We start from the raw sequence: 21881 nt of genomic DNA, 5'->3' as shown, positions 1-21881 counted from the left end.
GGATGGTCCCGCTGAATCAAACTAAATTAACTATCCAACTCGTATCTATTATATTATTAACCAGGAAGGACTATTAGTAGTCTAGTTCTCCAATTACCACAAGGGGACAATTTGTATATATGAGACTAATGCTGTATTATCTAGTATGGGGATTATAAGCACATAGAGGAATTTCATGGGTCCCATGAGCTCTGTGTGTGTACTTATATTATCTGTTATATTATTATTATATATTATATTATATATCTGTACTTATATTACACAATCGCCTTCTCAACCACGCATATTATTTTGCTCCTATTTAGGAGATGTATTAACAAAGTGGCAAATCAAGACACGACAAGTTCCTTTTTAAGGGTGTGGTATAGATAAAATATTTATTATACATGTCATGGGACAAGATACATAGAGTTTGATCTACAAATAAAAGAGCAGCAGCGTAGCTAGACAAAAAGTATTTGTCTTTTTAAACTGCTATTTCTACTCAGTTTGTCATTCATTTCACAAATTTTAATATTTCGCTACTAGACCTAAGTTTATAAATATTAATAAAGATTTATTCAGGAAAAGTCCTGATCAGATAATTATGATTTACATATATGTGTTTATATCCATTATGAGTGCCCCATGAGATCATTCTTTCCTTTTTTCTTTTATGTCAACCGGTAATAGCATCCTTCCCTTGCAGTAAAGCAACAGGTTTCGATGACCTACCTATGGAGCTGTACAAAAAATTTGGTAGTTTCTTTATTTCTTCTCTTCTTACTCAATACAACAAATTTATAAAGATGGTTATCTTACCACCATCCATATCCGAGACATTAATAGTTCTTATCACCAAAAAGGGTGAGGACCTGTTATTACCAGATTCTTATAGGCAAATTTCCCTTCTCACAACTGATGTAAAAGTCCTTGCCAAACTCCTCGCTATGCACCTGAAAACGGTAATTTCCCAGCTGATTCACCTGGACCAGACCGGCTTTATGCCTGGAAAATCTACAGCTAGCAACCTTAGGCGTTTTTTTACACAATTACAGATGCTAGGGGGCCATGGAGATGGGGCAGTGGTGGTGTCTTTGGATGGCACTAAGGCATTCGATTCCATGGAGTGGGAATATTTATGGGTGGTTATGTACAGATTTAGAATTGGCCTTAAATTTCTATCCTGTGTCTGGTTGCTTTACTTGGCATCGACGGCCAGCATTAGTGTTAATGGCCATGTTACCTCTTCCTTTGACTTGGGCAGGGGCACTCAACAAGGATGTCCTCTCTCTCTGGCTCTGTTTACCATTGCTATTGAGCCACTAGCTTGTTTAATACACACCTAGCCTGCTATCTGTGGCCTCAGAGTCGGGCATGAGGTTCACAAAATTGCATTATATGCCAATGACATGCTTTAATCCTTAAAGATTCGGACACGTCCCTGACCACATTATTATGTCTGGTGGATGAGTTTGGTGGTTTCTCTGGCCTGAAGATAAACTGGTCCAAGTCTAATATATTTCCGATCTCTGGGGGGCTACCAATATGTCCTGCTACCTCCTATCCACTCCAATGGACACTTAAATTTAAATACCTAGGGATATGGGTCACGAATTTGGTTACAGACTACATACCACTAAATATTTACCCTGAGATTAATTATCTTAGGGCCAAGGTTTCTATTTCGACAGAATTGCCCCTGCCCTCTTTTGTCTGGGGTGGGGGAACAGGTTTGTTTAAAGTTATCTACTCTGTGACATTATCTGGCCTCTGCGGGACTTGCTGTTCCAGACTTTCGAGCTCACGATTTGAATACACAATTGGCACATTTGCAGGACTGGTTAGGAGTTTCCCCGCCGACCACCTCTATTAGTTTTCTGGCCAGATGGACAGGTTGTGAAAGATCACCTATTCAAGTCTTGTTAGGTAACCATATTTCAAGAACTGTTCCACCTCTACTTAGACAGGCCTTATTCATATGGAATATGCTACAGAACATGCTAGATGTTGATGGAATGGACCCTGACACCCCACTCTAGGTTAATTTCACCTTTCCTGGTCTGTATAAACTGCGACAATTCCCTTGTTGGCGTGCTGCGGGGGTCACTTCCATTAGTCAACTCTATTCCCATCGCATTCGTAAACCTTTTGGCTTACTACAATTAGAATTTCCACTCCCAAAATGTCTTTTCTTTACTTACCTACAGCTTCGGCTTACTTTGGAAATCTAGTTTGACAAATTTCTGATTTTCTTTAGCCTGACCCTTCTTTGCTCACTTCTCAGGCAGGTAGGCACAATTAAAACCATTTCCACCTTATATGTCAATGGCCTTTTCTTACTTATTCCTGATTAATTAATTAATCGGGTTACGAATGGGATGGCAGGTTGTCTTAGGCCCTCTAAATAAAGATGATTGGAGTGCCATGCTTAATAGTACCAGAGAGGCTACCTCTTGTACCAGATTTAGGCAAGTGTAGATATACATACTACACAGAGGCTATTACTCTCCACATAGGTTGTACCAGATGGGTGTCGGAGTTAATTCGGAGTGTTCAAAATGTAAAGAAACCTCTGCTAACCTCTGGCACCTTGTCTGGGGATGTCTTGTGACTGGGGACTTCTGGTCGAAGGTGGTGGAGGAGATATGGAATACGGGCATCAGGATTCCTTTGTTATTTCCTAAGACTTGTGTGTGCGGTCTTGGAACATATTTGCTGCTTGACAGGAGCACAACCAGATATGTCATTAATCTCCTTACATTAGCTAAGGCTACTATAGGTTGAAAGTGGATGGCCAATGATGGACCCAATTTTGCTACCTGGGTGGTTTTGGTGAATGAGACTATGTGACATGAACGGTTTACCTACCAATACAGAAACACTATGCCTTAGTACTATAAAGTTTGGTCTCGCTGGGTGACTTTGACCCACCTTGAGTGTCTCTTTCTCCCCCCCCTTTACCATTATAAACCTACTCCTTTATGTATATGCAACTGCTAAACGAATGGATATTAGATTAAAGGATCACAATATTCATTAGGAATGAGAGGGGAAGCTATATCTATTTGGACTAAATGTTACATTGGAGTTTATAAACTGTTGATTTAATTCTAAAATGTACCAATTCATTCACTCAAAACTAATATATTCTTTTTGGATCTTATTATTTGATTAACCACAATTTCCGTGGCCAGCGCGGGCTATGAAACCTGGTGTTTGGATTACTTTATTTTATTTATTTATTTTGGTGGGGGAGGCACACCATTTTAATTAGATGTAATTAAAAGCTTTTAGTTATTATAAAAATGACAATCATCATATTAATGTTAAAAATGAGGAATTGTCATTTTTTTGTACACAGGACAATTTTTTTTCACAAGTTGTTCTTGTTTTATTTTTTTTATAAAGTAACATATATTGCCAGAAAGTATTTCAGATACAAAAAAATCCACTATAAAATTGGGCTTGTAGAAAGATCCAGTATTTTCCATGTATGAGAATAAAATCTATTATTACTGAAAATAGTTACAGAATATTTGTGACAAACTGGACTTCTCTGTCCATTTTCAAAATTAGTCAGAGTCAACTCAAATTGCAACATTGATATTATACAACAAAACCCTGTTTTATTTACATTAAAGCTCTAAATTCAAAAAGAAAATTATACATAGATATTTAAATGCAGATGCTTTTAACTATATTTTGTTGCTCTTAGACTGATCTCTTTTTTTTCTCATGAGATATTCCCTGGAGTTCATGTCAGGTCTTAACACTATGATGAAACATTTAGGAAGAAACATGCAGATCACCAGAGCCCAACTGGATGCCAAAATGGCAAAGATTTCCATTGCCACAGTGTATTTCCCCTGAGCACTGAGGGAGGCTGGGATAAAAGACACCCAGACACTGAGGAAGGCCAACATGCTGAAAGTAATAAACTGAGCTTCATTGAAGCTGTCAGGAAGTCTACGAGCCAGGAAGGCAACAATGAAACTAATGGTGGCCAGAAGAAACAGATAACCTAGCATGGTCCAAAAAGCAATTGAAGAGCCCTCATTACATTCAACAATGATGATCCCAGGTTTGGTTTGAATGTTAAATTGTTGGAAAGGAGGGGCGAGTGACAGCCAAGTGAGGCACAAGAGGAACTGTAAAAGAAAACAAATCAAAATGATCATGTAGGACACATGAGGTCTGGTCCATCTCCTCAAGCTGCTGCCTGGTCTTGTGGCCATGAAAGCAAATACAACCATCATAGTTTTTGCCAAAATGCAAGAGACACAAAGTGCAAAAACCAGGCCAAAAGCAGCTTGGCGTAAGAGACAATTCTCAGGTTGGGGATAACCAATGAAAAGTAAAGGGCAGAGGAAACACAAAGACAGAGACACCAACAGGAGGCAACTTACAGAATAGTTGTTAGCTTTAACTATAGATGTGTCCTTATAGTAGATAAAAAGCTTTAATATCACTACAGGAGTGGACGAGGACAGTATGCTTGAAGCTGCCAATGCTGTTCCTAATGGATCTTCATAATATAGGTACTCTGTATTCTTCTTTAGACATTTAGTTTTCTGTAGATTTGGCCACTGATCCCATGGACACTTCAGACAATCAACAGAATCTGAGAAATAGAAAAGTTAAATATTATATGTTGCTTTTATATATAACAATTACTTTTAAATTATCACAGCAATGTCCCTCTGTGATGGCTTTAGCCTACATCTTATGCTGCAGCTCATTGATCTTCTTTCAAGTATATTTTTCTCTTGTCTGTTCATATTATTTTCTTGAATAAAAGCTGTAATAGGCCCAATATCTAATCTGTTTCTTTTTACCTTATTATTTCAAAGAAGTAAAAAAGACACATAAACATATTATTATTTCAGATAATATATCCAGCCATGGTGGTGTGAGACAGTATAACCAACAGGGGGGCAAAGAAAGAGAAAGTGATGGATAAGATGGTCAGGAGGTGGTAGGATAATCGAGCATGAAAAGGTGAGTTGTGAGTGAGTGTTTGTAGCATTGTAGGTTGGATGTGAGTGGAGTAAGTCAAGGTAGTGAGTTCCAAAGCTGGGGACAGCACGGGAGAAGTCTTGGAGGAGGTAATGAGAGGTGAAAAGAGCTGGAGCAGAGAGGCTGGTGGCAATGTACCTCGAAACAATGTAAGAGATTTATGGGGGAGAATTGTTGGTGAGGCCTTTGTAAATGAGTGTAATGAGCTTGATCTGAATTATTTAATGGATAGAGAGTCAGTGAAGGGATTTATGCAGAGGAGCAGCAGAAAATGAGTCATGGTAAAGGAAAATGTGCCTAGTCGAATCATTCTGGCTGGATTGAAGATGAGAAAGGTGGCAGTCAGGAAGGACAGTGAGAATCAGGTTGCAGTAGTTGAGATCAAAAATGATGAGATAATAGAACTGAATTTTGGTTGCTTCCTGAGAGAGGAAGGGGCAGATATTAGTGATGTTACGGAGAAGGAAGTGGCCGCAATTGGTGAGGGACTGGAAATAAGGCATAAAGTTGAGGGCAGAGTCAAGGGTGGCTGCAAGGCAGCGAGCTTGGGTTACAGGAGAGAGAGTTATATTATTTACCGAGATGGAAATATTGGGGGATAGCAAGAGGAAAGACGATGAGCTCAGATTTGGAGATGTTGAGTTTGAGGAAATGCTGTGACTTTCAGATACTGACAAGAAAGAGGCAGCTACAGTTCCTAACTTTGGTTAGTAAGAAGGGAGAGAGGTCAGGGGAGGAAAGATAGAATTGCATGTTATCAGCACAGAGGTGGTTTTGGAGGCCAAATGATTGAATAAGTTCTCAGAGAGTGGTAGTGTACAGAGAGAAGAGAACATGGCCGATGACATAGCCCTGGAGAATTCCAATAGAGAGAGGAATCCGAAGGAGGAAGAGTTGGATTCATTAACACTAAAGGAGTGGCCATAGAAGTACAAGGCAAACCAGGAGAGACCAGTTTCGCGAAGACCTAGGAAATGAAGGGTGTTGAGGGTAAAAGAATGGTTTAAGGTGTGAAAAGCAGCAGAGAGATTCTAATACTGTGAATATTTCATATTATTCTAGGCTTTATAATGCATTTTTGACTGCATGGCGGTCTTAACACTGTCCCCGTCAATGTTCATTAATGTATTAAATACAGCATAAAAAATCTCAAGCTCCAGAACAAGACAGTAGCTTATTCAAACGTACCTACTAGCACAGAATGTATTAGCAGGTCCATCACTTACCTGTCTGGTTAGATATTTCTCCTTGTAGACAGGGGACACATTCAAAACAACAAACAGGTTGTTCTCTTATAGCAGCCTTCCTGAAACCTGGGAGACAGCTCTCACTGCAGACTGAGCGTGGGATCTGGCGATATGATGCAACTTTAGATTGTGTTTTAGAAAAAAAACATCAAAAAATATAGTAGGGAGCTCAATTGACTTGAATATATATGATGATGTTAATTCACAATAGTGGGGGATATCTGACAAGCAGACCCGCAACTTTTAAAACCACTGTCCTCATTTCTATTGGCCAGGCAATTGTGGCTCCAAATACAAAAGGCACCTCCTCTATACACTCAGTGCCTGTTCCTTTAGTTACCTTAGGTTCTAGACGTAGCTACATCCTATCCTGTCCGCTTGTCTACAGAGCTTGCGCTCCAACCAAGTACCCGCTATCCTGTCTACTTGTCTACAGAGCTGACGCTCCAACCAAGTACCTGCAGATCTATTCACTTGTCTACAGAGCTGACGCTCCAACCAAGTATCTGCACTTCTTTTCACTTTTCTACAGAGCTGACGCTCCAACCAAGTTCCTGCAATCCTATCTACCTTGTCTATTGGGCTGACGCTCCATCAGCTGTTCCGGAACTTCATCTACCCTGCATCGCTATTGACTGTCCCTTGTCTCCTGACTTCCCAAGAGGGTCTCGCTCAGTATTCTAGCAGGGGCCGTGACCTGCGAGCAGACGCAGCTAAGACCATACTGCTTTGCGGCAGTTCCTGGTGAACACTGTCTACTCGTTAGACTCCGCGCCCTGTTGGAGTAGCGCTAAACTGCACAAACCCTAGGATTCGCATCGTAAACACCTGCCTATCGTGAGAAACCGTGACAAGAATGATTATAGCAGATTGGCTGACCTGATGAATTCGACATAAATACTAGAGATGGGCAGGTCCAGTTCTCCGAGAACCGAACCCACCCGAACTTTGGGTATCCGAGTACCGAGCTGAGCAGCTCGGTACTCTCCCGCCCGTTCCGAATCCAAATCGAGGCCGAACGTCATTGTGACGTCGTCGGATCTCGGGGCTCAGTTCTCGCGATACTTCAACTTTATAAATACACGCCTCCACAGCAAACCATCGCCATTTGACAGAGGGAGAGAGCAGGGTGTAGTCATAGGCTAATTAGAGCAGGGACAGAGAATACAATATTGTTCTTGCAATTGCTCTAACCAAAATCGCTAGTGCAGAGAGGAGGATAGAGGTTTATTATTTTTTCTTCATATTTGGCACTCCCCAGCGCTTTTGGGGTGTCCCCCATAATTGTGCATAAATATTTCTGGCTGTCAAAAGTCATATCTGTCAGCAGTATCTACTAAATAATTTTTAACACTCCTCAGTGCTTTTGGGGTGTCCTCCCTAATTGTGAATTAATATTTCTGGCTGTCAAAAGTCATTTCTGTCAGCAGTATCTACTAAATAATTTTTAGCACACCTCAGTGCTTTTGGGGTGTCCTCCCTAATTGTGCATTAATATTTCTGGCTGTCAAAAGTCATATCTGTCAGCAGTATCTACTAAATAATTTTTAGCACTCCTCAGTGCTTTTGGGGTGTCCTCCCTAATTGTGCATTAATATTTCTGGCTGTCAAAAGTCATATCTGTCAGCAGTATCTACTAAATATTTTTTAGCACTCCTCAGTGCTTTTGGGGTGTCCTCCCTAATTGTGCATTAATATTTCTGGCTGTCAAAAGTCATATCTGTCAGCAGTATCTACCAAATAATTTTTAGCACTCCTCAGTGCTTTTGGGGTGTCCTCCCTAATTGTGCATTAATATTTCTGGCTGTCAAAAGTCATTTCTGTCAGCAGTATCTACCAAATAATTTTTAGCACACCTCAGTGCTTTTGGGGTGTCCTCCCTAATTGTGCATTAATATTTCTGGCTGTCAAAAGTCATATCTGTCAGCAGTATCTACTAAATAATTTTTAGCACTCCTCAGTGCTTTTGGGGTGTCCTCCCTAATTGTGCATTAATATTTCTGGCTGTCAAAATTCATATCTGTCAGCAGTATCTACCAAATTATTTTTAGCACTCCTCAGTGCTTTTGAGGTGTCCTCCCTAATTGTGCATTAATATTTCTGGCTGTCAAAAGTCATATCTGTCAGCAGTATCTACCAAATAATTTTTAGCACTCCTCAGTGCTTTTGGGGTGTCCTCCCTAATTGTGCATTAATATTTCTGGCTGTCAAAAGTCATAACTGTCAGCAGTATCTACTGAATAATTTTTAGCACTCCTCAGTGCTTTTGGGGTGTCCTCCCTAATTGTGCATTAATATTTCTGGCTGTCAAAAGTCATATCTGTCAGCAGTATCTACCAAATAATTTTTAGCACTCCTCAGTGCCTTTGGGGTGTCCTCCCTAATTGTGCATTAATATTTCTGACTGTCAAAAGTCATATCTGTCAGCAGTATCTACCAAATCATTTTTAGTACTCCTCAGTGCTTTTGGGGTGTCCTCCCTAATTGTGCATTAATATTTCTGGCTGTCAAAAGTCATATCTGTCAGCAGTATCTACCAAATAATTTTTAGCACTCCTCAGTGCTTTTGGGGTGTCCTCCCTAATTGTGCATTAATATTTCTGGCTGTCAAAAGTCATAACTGTCAGCAGTAACTACTAAATAATTTTTAGCACTCCCCAGTGGTTTCAAAGCAGTCCACATATGATCTGAATGAGCAACCAGGTTCTGTCACCAGTCCTGATGTTAGTGTTCCCAGTACGTCATCTGGCCAAGGCGATGTAAAACAACAGAGTGTTTTCAAATTAGTGCAGAAAAACAAAAACCCAAAAAAAATTTACTGTATTGAAGCGAAAAAGAAGTGTAAAAGTTAAGTGACGATAAAAAAAAAATTGCAAGCATGCCATTCTACACACGCAGTGGCAAAGAGAGAATGAGGCCTTCACCTTTGGCTATTAGTGGCAGATCCCAAAAAGTTACCCAGCCTACAATTGGTGCACAACTACTGTTACGCGTCAAAGCCGATCTGCAAGATAACAGTGAGGCATTACAGGAGAATATTTGCTCTGATTCACAAATGACAACAATCCCTGTGGAGAGTCCATCCAACAGTGGGATGTCTAATCGTGAGCATTCTGCTGATGTGTGCCTTAATAGCCCGAGTGTAGCCGGTGATACCCAAATTGAGGATGCCACTTTGGAATTAGAAGAGGATGAGGGGGAGATTTGTGTAGGCGACGAGGGCGCTAATGAGGATGTTGATGAGGATGAGGTTGTTTGTGTAAGTCCTGCACCAGTGGCAGCAGTTCTGGCACGTGACAAGAAAAAGGCCATTGTCATGCCTGGGCATAAAACAAAAAAATCCACTTCTTATGTGTAAAATTATTTCTACCCAAATCCAGACAACAATTGTATAGCCATTTGTAGTGTATGTCAAGCCACAGTCAGTCGAGGGAGGGACCTTAACCATCTTGGAACCTCATCTATGTTACGCCATTTAACGAGAGTTCATGGCAAAGTGTTGGGAAAAGCTGAAAGTTCTTCCCAAAAGAATACAAGCACTCCCTCATCAGCTAAGACCCTTCGCTCACCGACATACCGACGGCTACAAAATACACCCACCACACCATCCTCATCAATATCCTCAGTAGCGCTCGGAGTTAGCCCGGCATCCCACTTAAGGCTAGATGACTCCGGCACTATTATTGATTCCTCTGAAGAAAGCGTTAGTCCTGCTGCTGCTGTTGCTGCTGCTGGGGGTGAATCGTCATTCCAGAGGCAGGTTAATAAAATGAGCAGTCCTACATTTCAGCAATTAACTGTGAAACAATCATTTGCGAGGGGAAGCAAATATGACAGCAGTCACCCAGTCGCCAAGCGAATCACAGACGCCATGGCTGCAATGTTAGTGTTAGATCTGCGTCCAATCTCCACAATAAACGCAGCTGGTTTTTCACAGTTAATTGAGGTTTTGTGTCCGCGTTACAGAATTCCATCGCGACACCATTTCTCCCGTAAAGCTATTCCACAACTATACCAAAAAGTGTGTAAAAATGTAGAGATTGCGCTGAAAAATGCCATTCTGCCCACTGTTCACTTAACCACAGATATGTGGACAAGTGGAAGTGGCAAAACCAAAGACTATATGACTGTGACAGCCCACTGGGTTGGTCATTCACCTTCACCAGCAGGAACAGCAGCAGCATGTACACCACTACGTAACATTTGTCACAGGCAGGCCACTCTTTGTATCACCGGCTTCACTAACAGGCATACGGCTGACAATTTGTTACGCAAACTGAGAGATGTGATTGATGCATGGCTTATACCACTCGGACTCTCCCCAGGGTATGTCATTTCAGATAACGCCAACAATATAGTGCGAGCATTACAGCTGGGTGATTTCCAACATATTCCCTGTTTTGCTCACACCATCAACTTGGTGGTACAGAGCTTCCTACGAAATAACCGTGAGGTGTAGGAGATGCTTTCGGTGGCCCGTAAAATTTCAGGCCATTTCAGGCATTCAGCCACAGCATGTAGGAGATTACAGCAGCTCCAAGAGCAGTTTAACTTGCCCTGCCACCAACTTAAGCAAGAGGTGGTAACTCGGTGGAATTCCACCCTGTACATGCTTCAGAGGATGGAGGAACAGCGCAAAGCCATCCAAGCATATTGCACAAGTCATGACATTGGGAAAGGAGGGGGGATGTATTTCACTCTTGCACAGTGGGGAATGCTTTCAGTGCTGTGCAAGGTGCTGAAACCATTTGAAGTTGTGACATGTGAGGTCAGTGCAGACTCTGCTAGTTTGAGCCAAGTCATTCCTTTAATTAGACTATTGGAAAAGCAGCTTGAGAAAATGAAGGAGGAGCTGAAAGCAAGCAATTCAGCAAAGTATGTTGGCCTTGTCGATCAAGTACTTAATTCGCTTCACAATGATCCTCGAGTTATTAAGATCTTGAACTCGGATCAGTACGTTTTGGCCACTGTGCTTGATCCAAGGTTTAAAACCTACATTGAGTCTTTACTTGTAAATGAGCGAGATGTGAACTTTTGCAAGGAGCTATTGCTCAGCAAGTTGGCCGCTGAACTGGGCCTCGGCTTGACGACGTGTCCTCCTTCACTTTCTCAAGCTGTTGCTCGTAAAAAATTACATTTCCAAAAAAGAAGCAGGGAAAACACAGGGGGCAGACCAGAACAATTTAACATCTGGGCTGGTTTGAAGGATTTTTCAAAAAAATGTGTCACTTTGCCCATAACTCCATCCAATATGAGTTTAAACATGCAAAGGATCGTGGAGGATTACTTTCAAGAGGTAGTTGATATGGAAATGTCAGACAGTCCCTTTCCTTACTGGGAAGAAAAGCAGGCCATTTGGAAACCCATGTACAAACTTGCTTTGCAATACCTAAGCTGCCCACCCTCCAGTGTGTACTCTGAACGAGTGTTCAGCACAGCAGGGAACTTAGTCAGTGATCGCCGTAGAAGGTTACTTCCCAAAAATGTGGAGAAAATGATGTTTATAAAAATGAACTACATCTTCCACGAGGAAGGCCTTCACCATCCAAGACATCCAAGCACTGACTGTTCTCTAATGGCGGATTCAAGCGGCGATGAATTGATAGTCTGTGATGATGACGTACACACTGATGAGGGTGAGGATTAAGCTGAAGATGATGCCGATAACATCTTTTTAAAACTTTCTATGTAAGTGTAGGGTGCAATCTACCCCCAAAGAGGAAAGGGACTTGTGGCATTTCCATATCACATACCATCTTGAAAGGCTGCTGTTAGGGCAATTTATCCTTAAGGGTAGGGTGTCATAGACAGAGTGACCCTAAACTGGCTTTGTCCATTTTTCATAATATTGTACAGTCTATAATGGCTGAATTTTTGGGTATTTTATACAAGTGGAGGGGGGCCTAGAGAGACAGAAACCAAACTGGCTTTTTCCATGTCAATTAATATTGTACAGTCTATAATGGCTGAATTCTTTGGTATTTTATACAAGTGGAGGGGGGCCTAGAGAGACAGAAACCAAACTGTCTTTCTCCATGTCAATTAATATTGTACAGTCTATAATGGCTGAATTTTTTAGTATTTTATACAAGTGGAGGGGGGCCTAGAGAGACATAAACCAAACTGGCTTTCTCCATGTCAATTAATATTGTACAGTCTATAATGGCTGAATTTTTTGGTATTTTATACAAGTGGAGGGGGGCCTTGAGAGACAGAAACCAAACTGGCTTTTTCCATTTCTTTACATATTTAACTATAAGTGTAGGGTGTAATATACATTCAAAGACGATGGCTGCATTGCCAACATGCATAGATGGAGAGGAAGACAATCTGTTTTGTGTGTAGAATAGGCCTACCAACGAAGAATTAAACTGTTTTTTTGGATGATTTATTACCTCAACAATTAGATTACTTGTCTCTAAAACAGTTGGAGCACTAAATTGGGTTAATTTAGGCCCAAAAACATAGCAAAACAAAACCAAACAAACCAAACAAACCAAACCAAACAAAACCAAAACCAAAACCAAAACACGCAATGGCGGTTTTGCAAAACCAAAACCAAAACCAAAACACGACGGTAATCCAGATCCAAAACCGAATCCAAAACCAAAACACGGGGGTCAGTGACCATCTCTAATAAATACCAACACAATATGGTTCTGATATACAAGAAGTCCAATAGTATGGAATTCATGACGTCATTCACCATGGCGATGGGATTATCGCTGCTGTTAATGGTGTAATGTAATGATGCGCCTAAGTACAATGTAGAAGGCTTTGTAAACAACATTGTAAAAAGGCGCATACTTACATTACACCATTAACAGCAGCGATAATCCCATTGCCATGGTGAATGACATCATGAATGGGAGCTGTCTTATTACTAGTTTGTGATTGGTTCAAGTCACTTTCAACAGTAGTCGTCTTCGGTGATCGTCGGTAAGTAGTCCTTTGGAATCATCATATCGTGGTAAGTGTTGTTGAGGTATTTGGCATCAATATGCTGTACCCCAACCATGGTTCTGGGGCTGCTAATCCTTCAAGTATTCATGGTACTGAAGGTGGAGCACCAGCGGGACCATATCGAGTGCCTTGGGTCTGGCTATTAAGGAATAATAGTTTTTTCGACTTACTATGTACAGTGGGACAACTCAAAGATATCCCTATGACCTAAATCCACCTAGATTTGGGACATGATTCTGGATAGGTGGAAGTGGACTCCACACTTGTCCTTCTTGGAAGTGACTTAGGGAAAGAGCTAGCCAGACATAATATGATGCACCAAAGTGCATCATATTGTGCATTCTTATGTGCAACATGAGATAAAGCTTAGTCTTATCTACTGTACATTTATGTCATGTATCATAGCAAAACGCTGTATATTACATTACAAATAATTCTGAATCTCAAAAACGTATTTAAAGCATCATGCATCCCACCTCTTTTTCTCCCATTGCCCACGACAACAGACTTGAGTTGATGTTGAAAAGTTGACCAGAAGATGCTGCAGTATCATAACTGCCGACCTTGACCTGTCCCATAGTCCCTTCTTGGGTCAGTTGCCAGTTCACAATGTCATAGACGGCAGGAATAGTTCCATGTTCATTAAAATAAATGTCACTTCCACTGCTCAGTGTTACTCTCACATTTCTTATATAATACAGGAGCTGTACAGTAGATAATACATTATTTGTCTTTTGAAATTGATTATTTACAATTCATTGTATTGCAAAATAAACAATTTTACTTTATAGCACCATTTACTTCTAGTACCTTGTCATTCACAGATTATGCAGCACACACAATGGATGAATGAATGGTACCACTGCATATATTATATTTACAGTATGTAGCTCTTCAATATTAAAGATAAATAAGATAATCAGATAATTTAAGTACATAATAAATCGTAAATAGTACATGTAATTATATTACTGTTTATTTTATGTTATCCTGACATTAATGTAATAAATTAGAAATTGAAATGCAACAACAGTTATTAGTAAAGTAATTGATCATTTGAATATTCCATTAACAATTTAATTTGTCGTGTAGTTTTATGAATGATATCATCAGAATAATTTTCATGGGGAGGTAATTAAGATTTTAACACACACTTTTGGGTGAGGGTATTTGAGTTTCAACACAAACTTATTAGCATAACTTCTGAATTTTAATCTTAACAGTTTTAAATAAAAGTCCATAACGTGTCCTTAATCATTATTCTATATGTAAATAGAGAGATAGTCCAGGGGTTAAACTGTTCTAAATTTGATGTGTATTGCGAACTTCTAGAGGTGAACAAGAGCAAGCACAGGCTGATCGCTTACTGTCACATAGCCAGAGTGAGCCATTCGTCACAACTTCAGGATGGCAAAGCAGATATGTGGACACCCTCACCTGACAGTAGGCACAGTCACTGGGAGGGCAGAAGTGATGTCGAGGCATGGACTTTCGGCATGAGCAGGATCAGCAGTGGCACTGACAGCCGAAGTCGAAGCCCTAGTGAAATTCTGACAATAGCAGTGTGTAAAAAAGAAGCTTCCTGATGTAAGGGATGATGTGCATGGGAAGAACGACTCTGATGTAGGAGACAAGAAGCAAGAAATTCTGTGGTCCAGTCCACTGTGTGCATGCGTGTGTAAGGAGTTGTGACAAGCTCAGAAACACTGGGTATGTGACTGTCATTGCTGCAATTGTTATGATTAAGACTGTAAAGGAGCAGTTGAAGTGAAGAGATTGTGATAAGTGAACTTTTTTTTATTGCTACCATTTTAGGTTATCATGTAGAAGGAGAAACCTATGAATACAATACAATTGTTGTTTCATCTTGAGAAAGTCTCGCATATAACTTTATTTAACTACCCACAACACCTGTGTCCACCTCCAGCCCATGATAATGAGACCAAGTCCCTGGAACGCCCTCACAGCAGCATGAGCCATGGAAGGTTCGAGCTAAAGAAACACAGCAAACTGCGCCAGTTCAGAGGAAACAAACAAAATTAAGAGAGCGTAGATTTAGCGATGAGGAGAGAACAAGAAAGAATCAGAATGGGAAACAACAGACATAAGGTGATTTAGATCACCTATAGGGCCACACACAATGACAGAGGAAGAGTGGAAAAAGTGAATAAGAGAGTGAATAGTTGGTAGATATTAGGAATTGGTAATAAGAGAAAAGTGAAAAACATTATAGAGAGTGTATAAGAAGGGGATGAAGTAAGTGAGAACTGTTGAGAAAATGAAATAAACATTAAAGAACAGTCAGACATAGACAGTCATTAATAAAGAAGAGACAGGTTATACAAGTTTAAGAGATAATATTTACAGCTAATAAAGATATTTAGTAACTGGACATTATTACTGCTTGCCAATAAGATAGTCATTAGTCAGTCAACCAGTCAGTATATCAGATAGTCAGGGAGCAAACAAGTCAGCTGTCAGTATGCCAAAGCAGGTATTCAGACAGAGAAGACAAAGTGACAGGTAAAGGAGAAATAAATGGGATAGAACCAGAGAGAATAGCCTGGGGTGTTAAGATAGGAGTATAAAGTAGTAACTGAAGTGTAATTTAGTTTAGAAAATAAGGCAGAGTGAAGATCATAATACAGCAGCATCTGTATGAACTGCTAGGACTATGGGAGAGACATCTGAAACAATGGTCCAGAGTACAACCTAGAAACAATGGCAGCCAATCACCATTTCCACAACTGTTGCAGCTAGAGGTACGGGACACTGACCAACAAAGGATATTAGATAATTTGAGATTTCCAGTACAAATAAGACACAAACCCCAGACACTTAGGGGCATATTCAATTAGCTTTCCGGTCCGCGGGATCGCGCCGGAACGGGCTGCGAAGTCAATCCACGGTACCGCAATAACGTGGATTTTCATTCGCACCCCATAGGGTTGCGTACGAAAATCCGCGTTATTGCGGTACCGCATTACCGGCAATACTGCGCAGGTTTCGCGGTAACGCGCGTTACTGCGAACCTGGAAAGCTAATTGACTATGCCCCTTAGGGCCACATAAAAAGCATTTTCCATATGCAAGCCCTGACTAGGTGAAAAGTTTTTGAAAATGATGCCTAGAAACAGGAAGGGCAGTAAAAGTGGGAAGCTAAAACAAAATCGTTGCAGAGCTGAGAACATAAAAGTTTATTGCAAAAAATCTGACATATTTTAAAATTGAGTAATAATTGAACCAGATACGAATTCAAACCTGAAGAACTCTGCTGATATTAAACTGAAGTTGATCAGTTCATAAATATATCGATTTTAGATTTGCACTTGTAGAGGATAAGCATGGTAGAATCCTAAAATGAATATGTTTCATATTGATTATATTTTAGTATTTTACATCTGTTCTATAAGGTTCCAAACAACAAAGGTAAATATCATATCTTAGAAACCTTTCCCTAAAGATACATCTCAAGGATTTGAGCTGAGTTATCTTTAAACACAATCTTACAGAGTATTATCTTCTCTAGTACTTTATTCTCAGAAATAACTTTACCTGCCAAGGCTTAAAATGTAAAATGTCTTTACAACTCATGTAAGAAAATTTTCCTTCTCTGGATTTGCAGTTTTTAAGGTCTTCCAAAGCTTTAGCCACAACATGGACAGCAGCATAGTAGCCATGAGTAAATTTTAAGCTGTTGGTGTAGATGAAGCTGTTCTTCATGCTGTCTATACTCTCTGCTCCTGTGCACTCTTTCACTGTGGGTTCCAAAGAACTGGTTATGTTTTTCTGATACAGAAACTTACAATTAAAAAGTTTCTCCCAATATAAGTTCTCCCAGGACTCCTCCAAAGAAGGTTGGACCTTGTTGATGTATTCATTAAATCCTGGAATCACTCTATTGTTGATAAATAAACCAATGGACCCAGATAAAATCTGAGAAAAGATTCTAGCTGAGAACAAATTAGACATTGACCAACCAGCATTGGAGACTAAAATCTTCCCTTTGATTTTCTGCTTCAACATCTCACTCATGATAGGCACCAAATCAACGTCAGTAGAGAAGATAATAATAACCTTAACTGATGACTCTTTAATGACCTTGACTATGTGGGGAGCATTGCGGTCTGGTTTAGTTAAACGAATATACTCAGTGAAGGCCACACACGCTCCAGCCTTTATTATTTCTTGCCTGATTGGCTGAATACCCTGTAGGCCATAATCATTTTCTGCAGCCAACAGACCAATCCAGGTCCAACCAAAGTGCAGGATTAGCTTAGCCAGTCCTATAGACTGTTCCTTATCACTGGGAACAGTCCTGACAAATGAGGGAAACATTATTCGATTACTTAGGAGAGAGATACTTGATGATGCACTGATCTGGAAAAAAAAGAAAATTGCAATTTTTAACAGTAACAGCATGATTTTGTGTTCATCATGACTAAAAATGTTTAAACATGTTAAATCTGCAAGTTCTGCTCACTAACATAGATTGTGTATATTAGTCTTATGGACCTGAATGAACTCATGGCATTAAATTCCCTGGCAACTAGTGACTGATTATTATTCAATATTTAGTGTTATTGTAATTAGAAATGATCAAACAAATTATACTGCAATTTGTGAATAGAGACCTGGATGGATTCAAGTATATGTCTATTAAACCTCAATCTCTGGGCTATATTGTATAACCAAGACATTGGTATGGACGATGGAACCTGAACATTAATTAAATACCACTGATGCACACACATGGAGTACTCAGCTGAAAAACTAGTTTTTTTTTCTGGTATTCTACAGTCCTAACCATGACAATCTCTAGTTTTTGTTATTAAAACTAAAATAAAAACAAAAACATCTCAACATCATTTAGAATCTTCTTACCTGAGGGTATCTGAAGACCCCCAAAATATTTGCCAAGATAATTGAGTTTGTAGAAATGGTAGATCCTATAACAGCACTGAAGGTTGGTTGTCCACGACACCTGTAGTTGGGGATGGCCGTGCTGGATTCAGTTAACAAATGAAAAGCTCCTTGTACTTCATAGTGAGGCACATTACATGTTTTATACACTTGTGACCCTAATGTAATGTTGCCGAGAACATTGGGATTCATGTTAATCTCTTTTACAGCAAACATTAGGGCTAGAACTTGTTGGTAGTCATCCAACTTGAATCTTCAGGGCAGAAATAAATACAAGACAGTGTAAGTTAAACAATTATTTCCACAGAACAAAGATATAAAACTGTTCAGAAATATGACATATCTATATTTATGATACGGTTGTCCAAGCAATTTTATGGTTTGTAACATTGGCAAACAAACAATATCATTATTTAATTGCTTTATATATCAGCTGTTTTAACCTAAACAAGAAATAAAAGTTGGTGTGAAACGTTTAAGAACCAAGTTAACAGGTCATATAATGATTAGAGATTTATTACTGAATCATCGTCATCCAAGTGTAGATGAGATAAGTGCGAATCAGACAGGACACATATGATTTCTGCAGTCAGCTGCAACTGACCACAAGGAAAGCTCACTTGTGTAGATGAGCCCTAAGAAGAGAGATTTCATGAAAGCTCTCAAGCCCCCACCTCACTTTACAAGCCCTGTTTTTCTTACCTCCCTTTAAAATGTGTAATTTAACCATATGCTTTATTAACGTGGCTCTTCCTCTTCACATTAATACAAGCTTTAGATCACCTATATAATCTTTCCAATGTCAACTTTCTTTCCTATATAAATTATTCACTAATCAACTGTATCTATGTAGTCACCTCATTATCTCACTAAACACCATCTTCTCTAAAATCCTGGCAAATTATCATCTGAAATCCAACAGTGTATTATTATTCTACTTTCTGTATAAATATAACAATGTGACGTCCTAGTAGCCCTTGGTATCCCTCTTACACATGCTCCCCTGGCCAGCTGATGATCTATCTGAGTTTTAATAATTGACATTTCATTCTGTTGGTAATGATAACATTGATGGGCCTCCAACCCTGCTACTTATATCCCATTTTGTCTCACTGAGGGCCTGATGTAGAGTTTGACACAATACCTGTCTTAAACACATACATACATTGCATCCAAAAAACAAACATATTATATGAAGCATGCTGAGTTGGACGTGTTGCAAAACGCAACCAGGTCTGGATCACTTGTATATAGACTTGGTACATTCCTGGAGAAGGCAGAAGCATATTTGTTTGGTTTGTAATTGGTGTTACAAGCCTACAAATAAGTCATAGAGACATAGCTTGACAGTATTATTATCAAATGCATTAGCATATTTGTACCCAGTATCTAAATTGTATACAACATAATACTTGTACACAGTGTTACTCAAGGGTCGAAGTGGAAATTAATGAGTGGTGGTATGAAAAATGTAATGGGAATGTAAGTCAATGTAATTTTATACACTCACGCTTCCACCACTGGTGTTACTCATAAAAGCGAAAGTCACATTTAGCATTTAAAATGCTATTAAATGCAAACATACACTTTCTTTTAAGGTCAAATGCGAATCTTTGTTCCTACAGTGGTTAGAATAGAAATAACATGGGAGTAATGTGAATAAACCACAGAGATTTCTCATAGTATGGCAGCGACAATAATGTTTTTGAAGTTAGTGGGAGGGGTAAAGACACACTCAGCCAATCATATGCGGCAGGTGATCATTGTCATTATCAGCTTATATCTTACACCTGGGGTAGTGCACCCACAACAAATACACATCCTGACTGGTATATATGCATTTGCATCTAAGTCTACATCTGTCACATTTCTATGATGTGAAATGAAAATGTGCGTAGGAATATCAGAGAATGTTTCAATGGTTTTAGACACATTGCTATAAATTAATTCCTAAATGTGGCCCACAGTGTTCCTACAGTACAGGCATTTTAGGAATTATACAACTTCAATTCATACTTACAGTGCACATTTAGTTCTGGGAGGTCTCTCTGTGAAGAAAATATTTTGGTAAACTTTATCCATAAAAATAGGTGTCAAAAATCCTATCATGATATCTCCAGGTTGTGTTAACCCCTCAAGAGCAGGGACATCCAGTTTGCATCTCTGATCCACAGAATAATTCAGTTGAAGGAGGATTAATATTGTCATGGTCCAAATTAATGGAGAGAAACTGACCATTTTAGACAAATTTAAAGATAATTACCTGAAGACAAGGATGACATGTCACTGTTACTATTTAACGTCAATACCATCAGCAAAATTAAGATCCATACACACAGTATAAGTAGTCATGTTTTATATAACATAAGCAATGGACCTGTAGTGATCTATCTTTTGTTTTGTTGTCTGCATTTATTTTGTCTACCTTGTATGTCTCTGGTTTTATGTAGTTCTAGTTTCCACACTATCCAGCATTGCGGAACACTATGGCACCTTACAAATCAATAACAATAGTAATAATAATACTAATAATAACAATAATAATAATAATAATAATAATAATAATAATAATCTATACACATCACTGTGACTACAACTCCGTCCTACACCCTCATCCATACACACATCACTGTCACTACACCTCTATAATACATCCTCATCCATACACACATCACTGTCACTACACCTCTATAATACATCCTCATCCATACACACATCACTGTCACTACACCTCTATAATACATCCTCATCTATACACACATCACTGTCACTACACCTCTATAATACATCCTCATCCATACACACATCACTGTCACTACACCTCTATAATACATCCTCATCCATACACACATCACTGTCACTACACCTCTATAATACATCCTCATCCATACACACATCACTGTCACTACACCTCTATAATACATCCTCATCCATACACACATCACTGTCACTACACCTCCATCATACACCCTCATCCATACACACATCACTGTCACTACACCTCTATAATACATCCTCATCCATACACACATCACTGTCACTACACCTCTATAATACATCCTCATCCATACTCACATCACTGTCACTACACCTCTATAATACATCCTCATCCATACACACATCACTGCCACTACACCTCTATAATACATCCTCATCCATACACACATCACTGTCACTACACCTCCATCATACACCCTCATCCATACACACATCACTGTCACTACACCTCCATCATACAGCCTGATCCATGCACACATCACTATCACTTTGCACCCATTATACAGCCTCATCCATGCACACCTCACTGTCACTACATCTCCCCTCCACTCTCTCAATCTGATGGAGTCCCTCAGGACCCTGCTCTTTGTCCTCTGCATTCTTACTGTATTCTCTTGGGGAACTAGTCCACTCATGGGACCTCCAGTACTACCTCAATGCTGAGAAAATCCAATTCTATTTCTCGCCCCCTGACCTCTACCCTTCTGTGATACCTTTTTTAACCAACTGTCTCTCTGCTATCTCCACATTTCATGGAGTGAATATGAGGCTATTTTTAGGAATAGAAAACATTTTCACTTTATAAATGTTTAGGTTATATGTGATGCATCTCTCCAGTTTAGATACCTTGTTGCTAAATGGCCAGAAACCATCCATGATTCTTTGCCTTTAGGCAATAAGGCAAGTGGCACAGATTAGACCAGAGGAAAGGAGAAGCCTATCATCTTTCCTCCTTCCAGAGACACCACCTCCC

General features: G+C 39.6%; 1 protein-coding gene across 1 annotated transcript; it reads right to left on the bottom strand.

Moving 5' to 3' along the window:
- Positions 1–3677: 3677 nt before the first annotated feature.
- On the bottom strand, positions 3678–20338 carry LOC142150533 (extracellular calcium-sensing receptor-like). The gene is made up of 4 exons (XM_075205729.1): positions 20151–20338; positions 18092–18383; positions 16763–17587; positions 3678–4130 (listed from the first exon to the last, which is right to left on the bottom strand). Exons 1-4 carry the CDS (start codon positions 20336–20338, stop codon positions 3678–3680), a joined length of 1758 nt encoding a protein of 585 aa, XP_075061830.1.
- Positions 20339–21881: the final 1543 nt, after the last annotated feature.

This window comes from Mixophyes fleayi, chromosome 4 (assembly GCF_038048845.1).
Source record: "Mixophyes fleayi isolate aMixFle1 chromosome 4, aMixFle1.hap1, whole genome shotgun sequence".
NCBI classification, from domain to species: Eukaryota; Metazoa; Chordata; class Amphibia; order Anura; family Limnodynastidae; genus Mixophyes; species Mixophyes fleayi.
This window is presented reverse-complemented; position numbering and strand designations above follow the sequence as displayed.

What these genes read in the sequence shown, in the direction of transcription:
- LOC142150533 (XM_075205729.1), bottom strand. Translation starts at nt 20,338, where the DNA reads ATGACAATATTAATCCTCCTTCAACTGAATTATTCTGTGGATCAGAGA. An exon ending in CCCAGAACTAAATGTGCACT is followed by an intron (nt 18,384 to 20,150) that starts GTAAGTATGAAT and finishes TCTGCCCTGAAG; the next exon opens with ATTCAAGTTGGATGACTACC. An exon ending in TACATTTTAAGCCTTGGCAG is followed by an intron (nt 4,131 to 16,762) that starts GTAAAGTTATTT and finishes TTTCTTTTACAG; the next exon opens with TTCCTCTTGTGCCTCACTTG.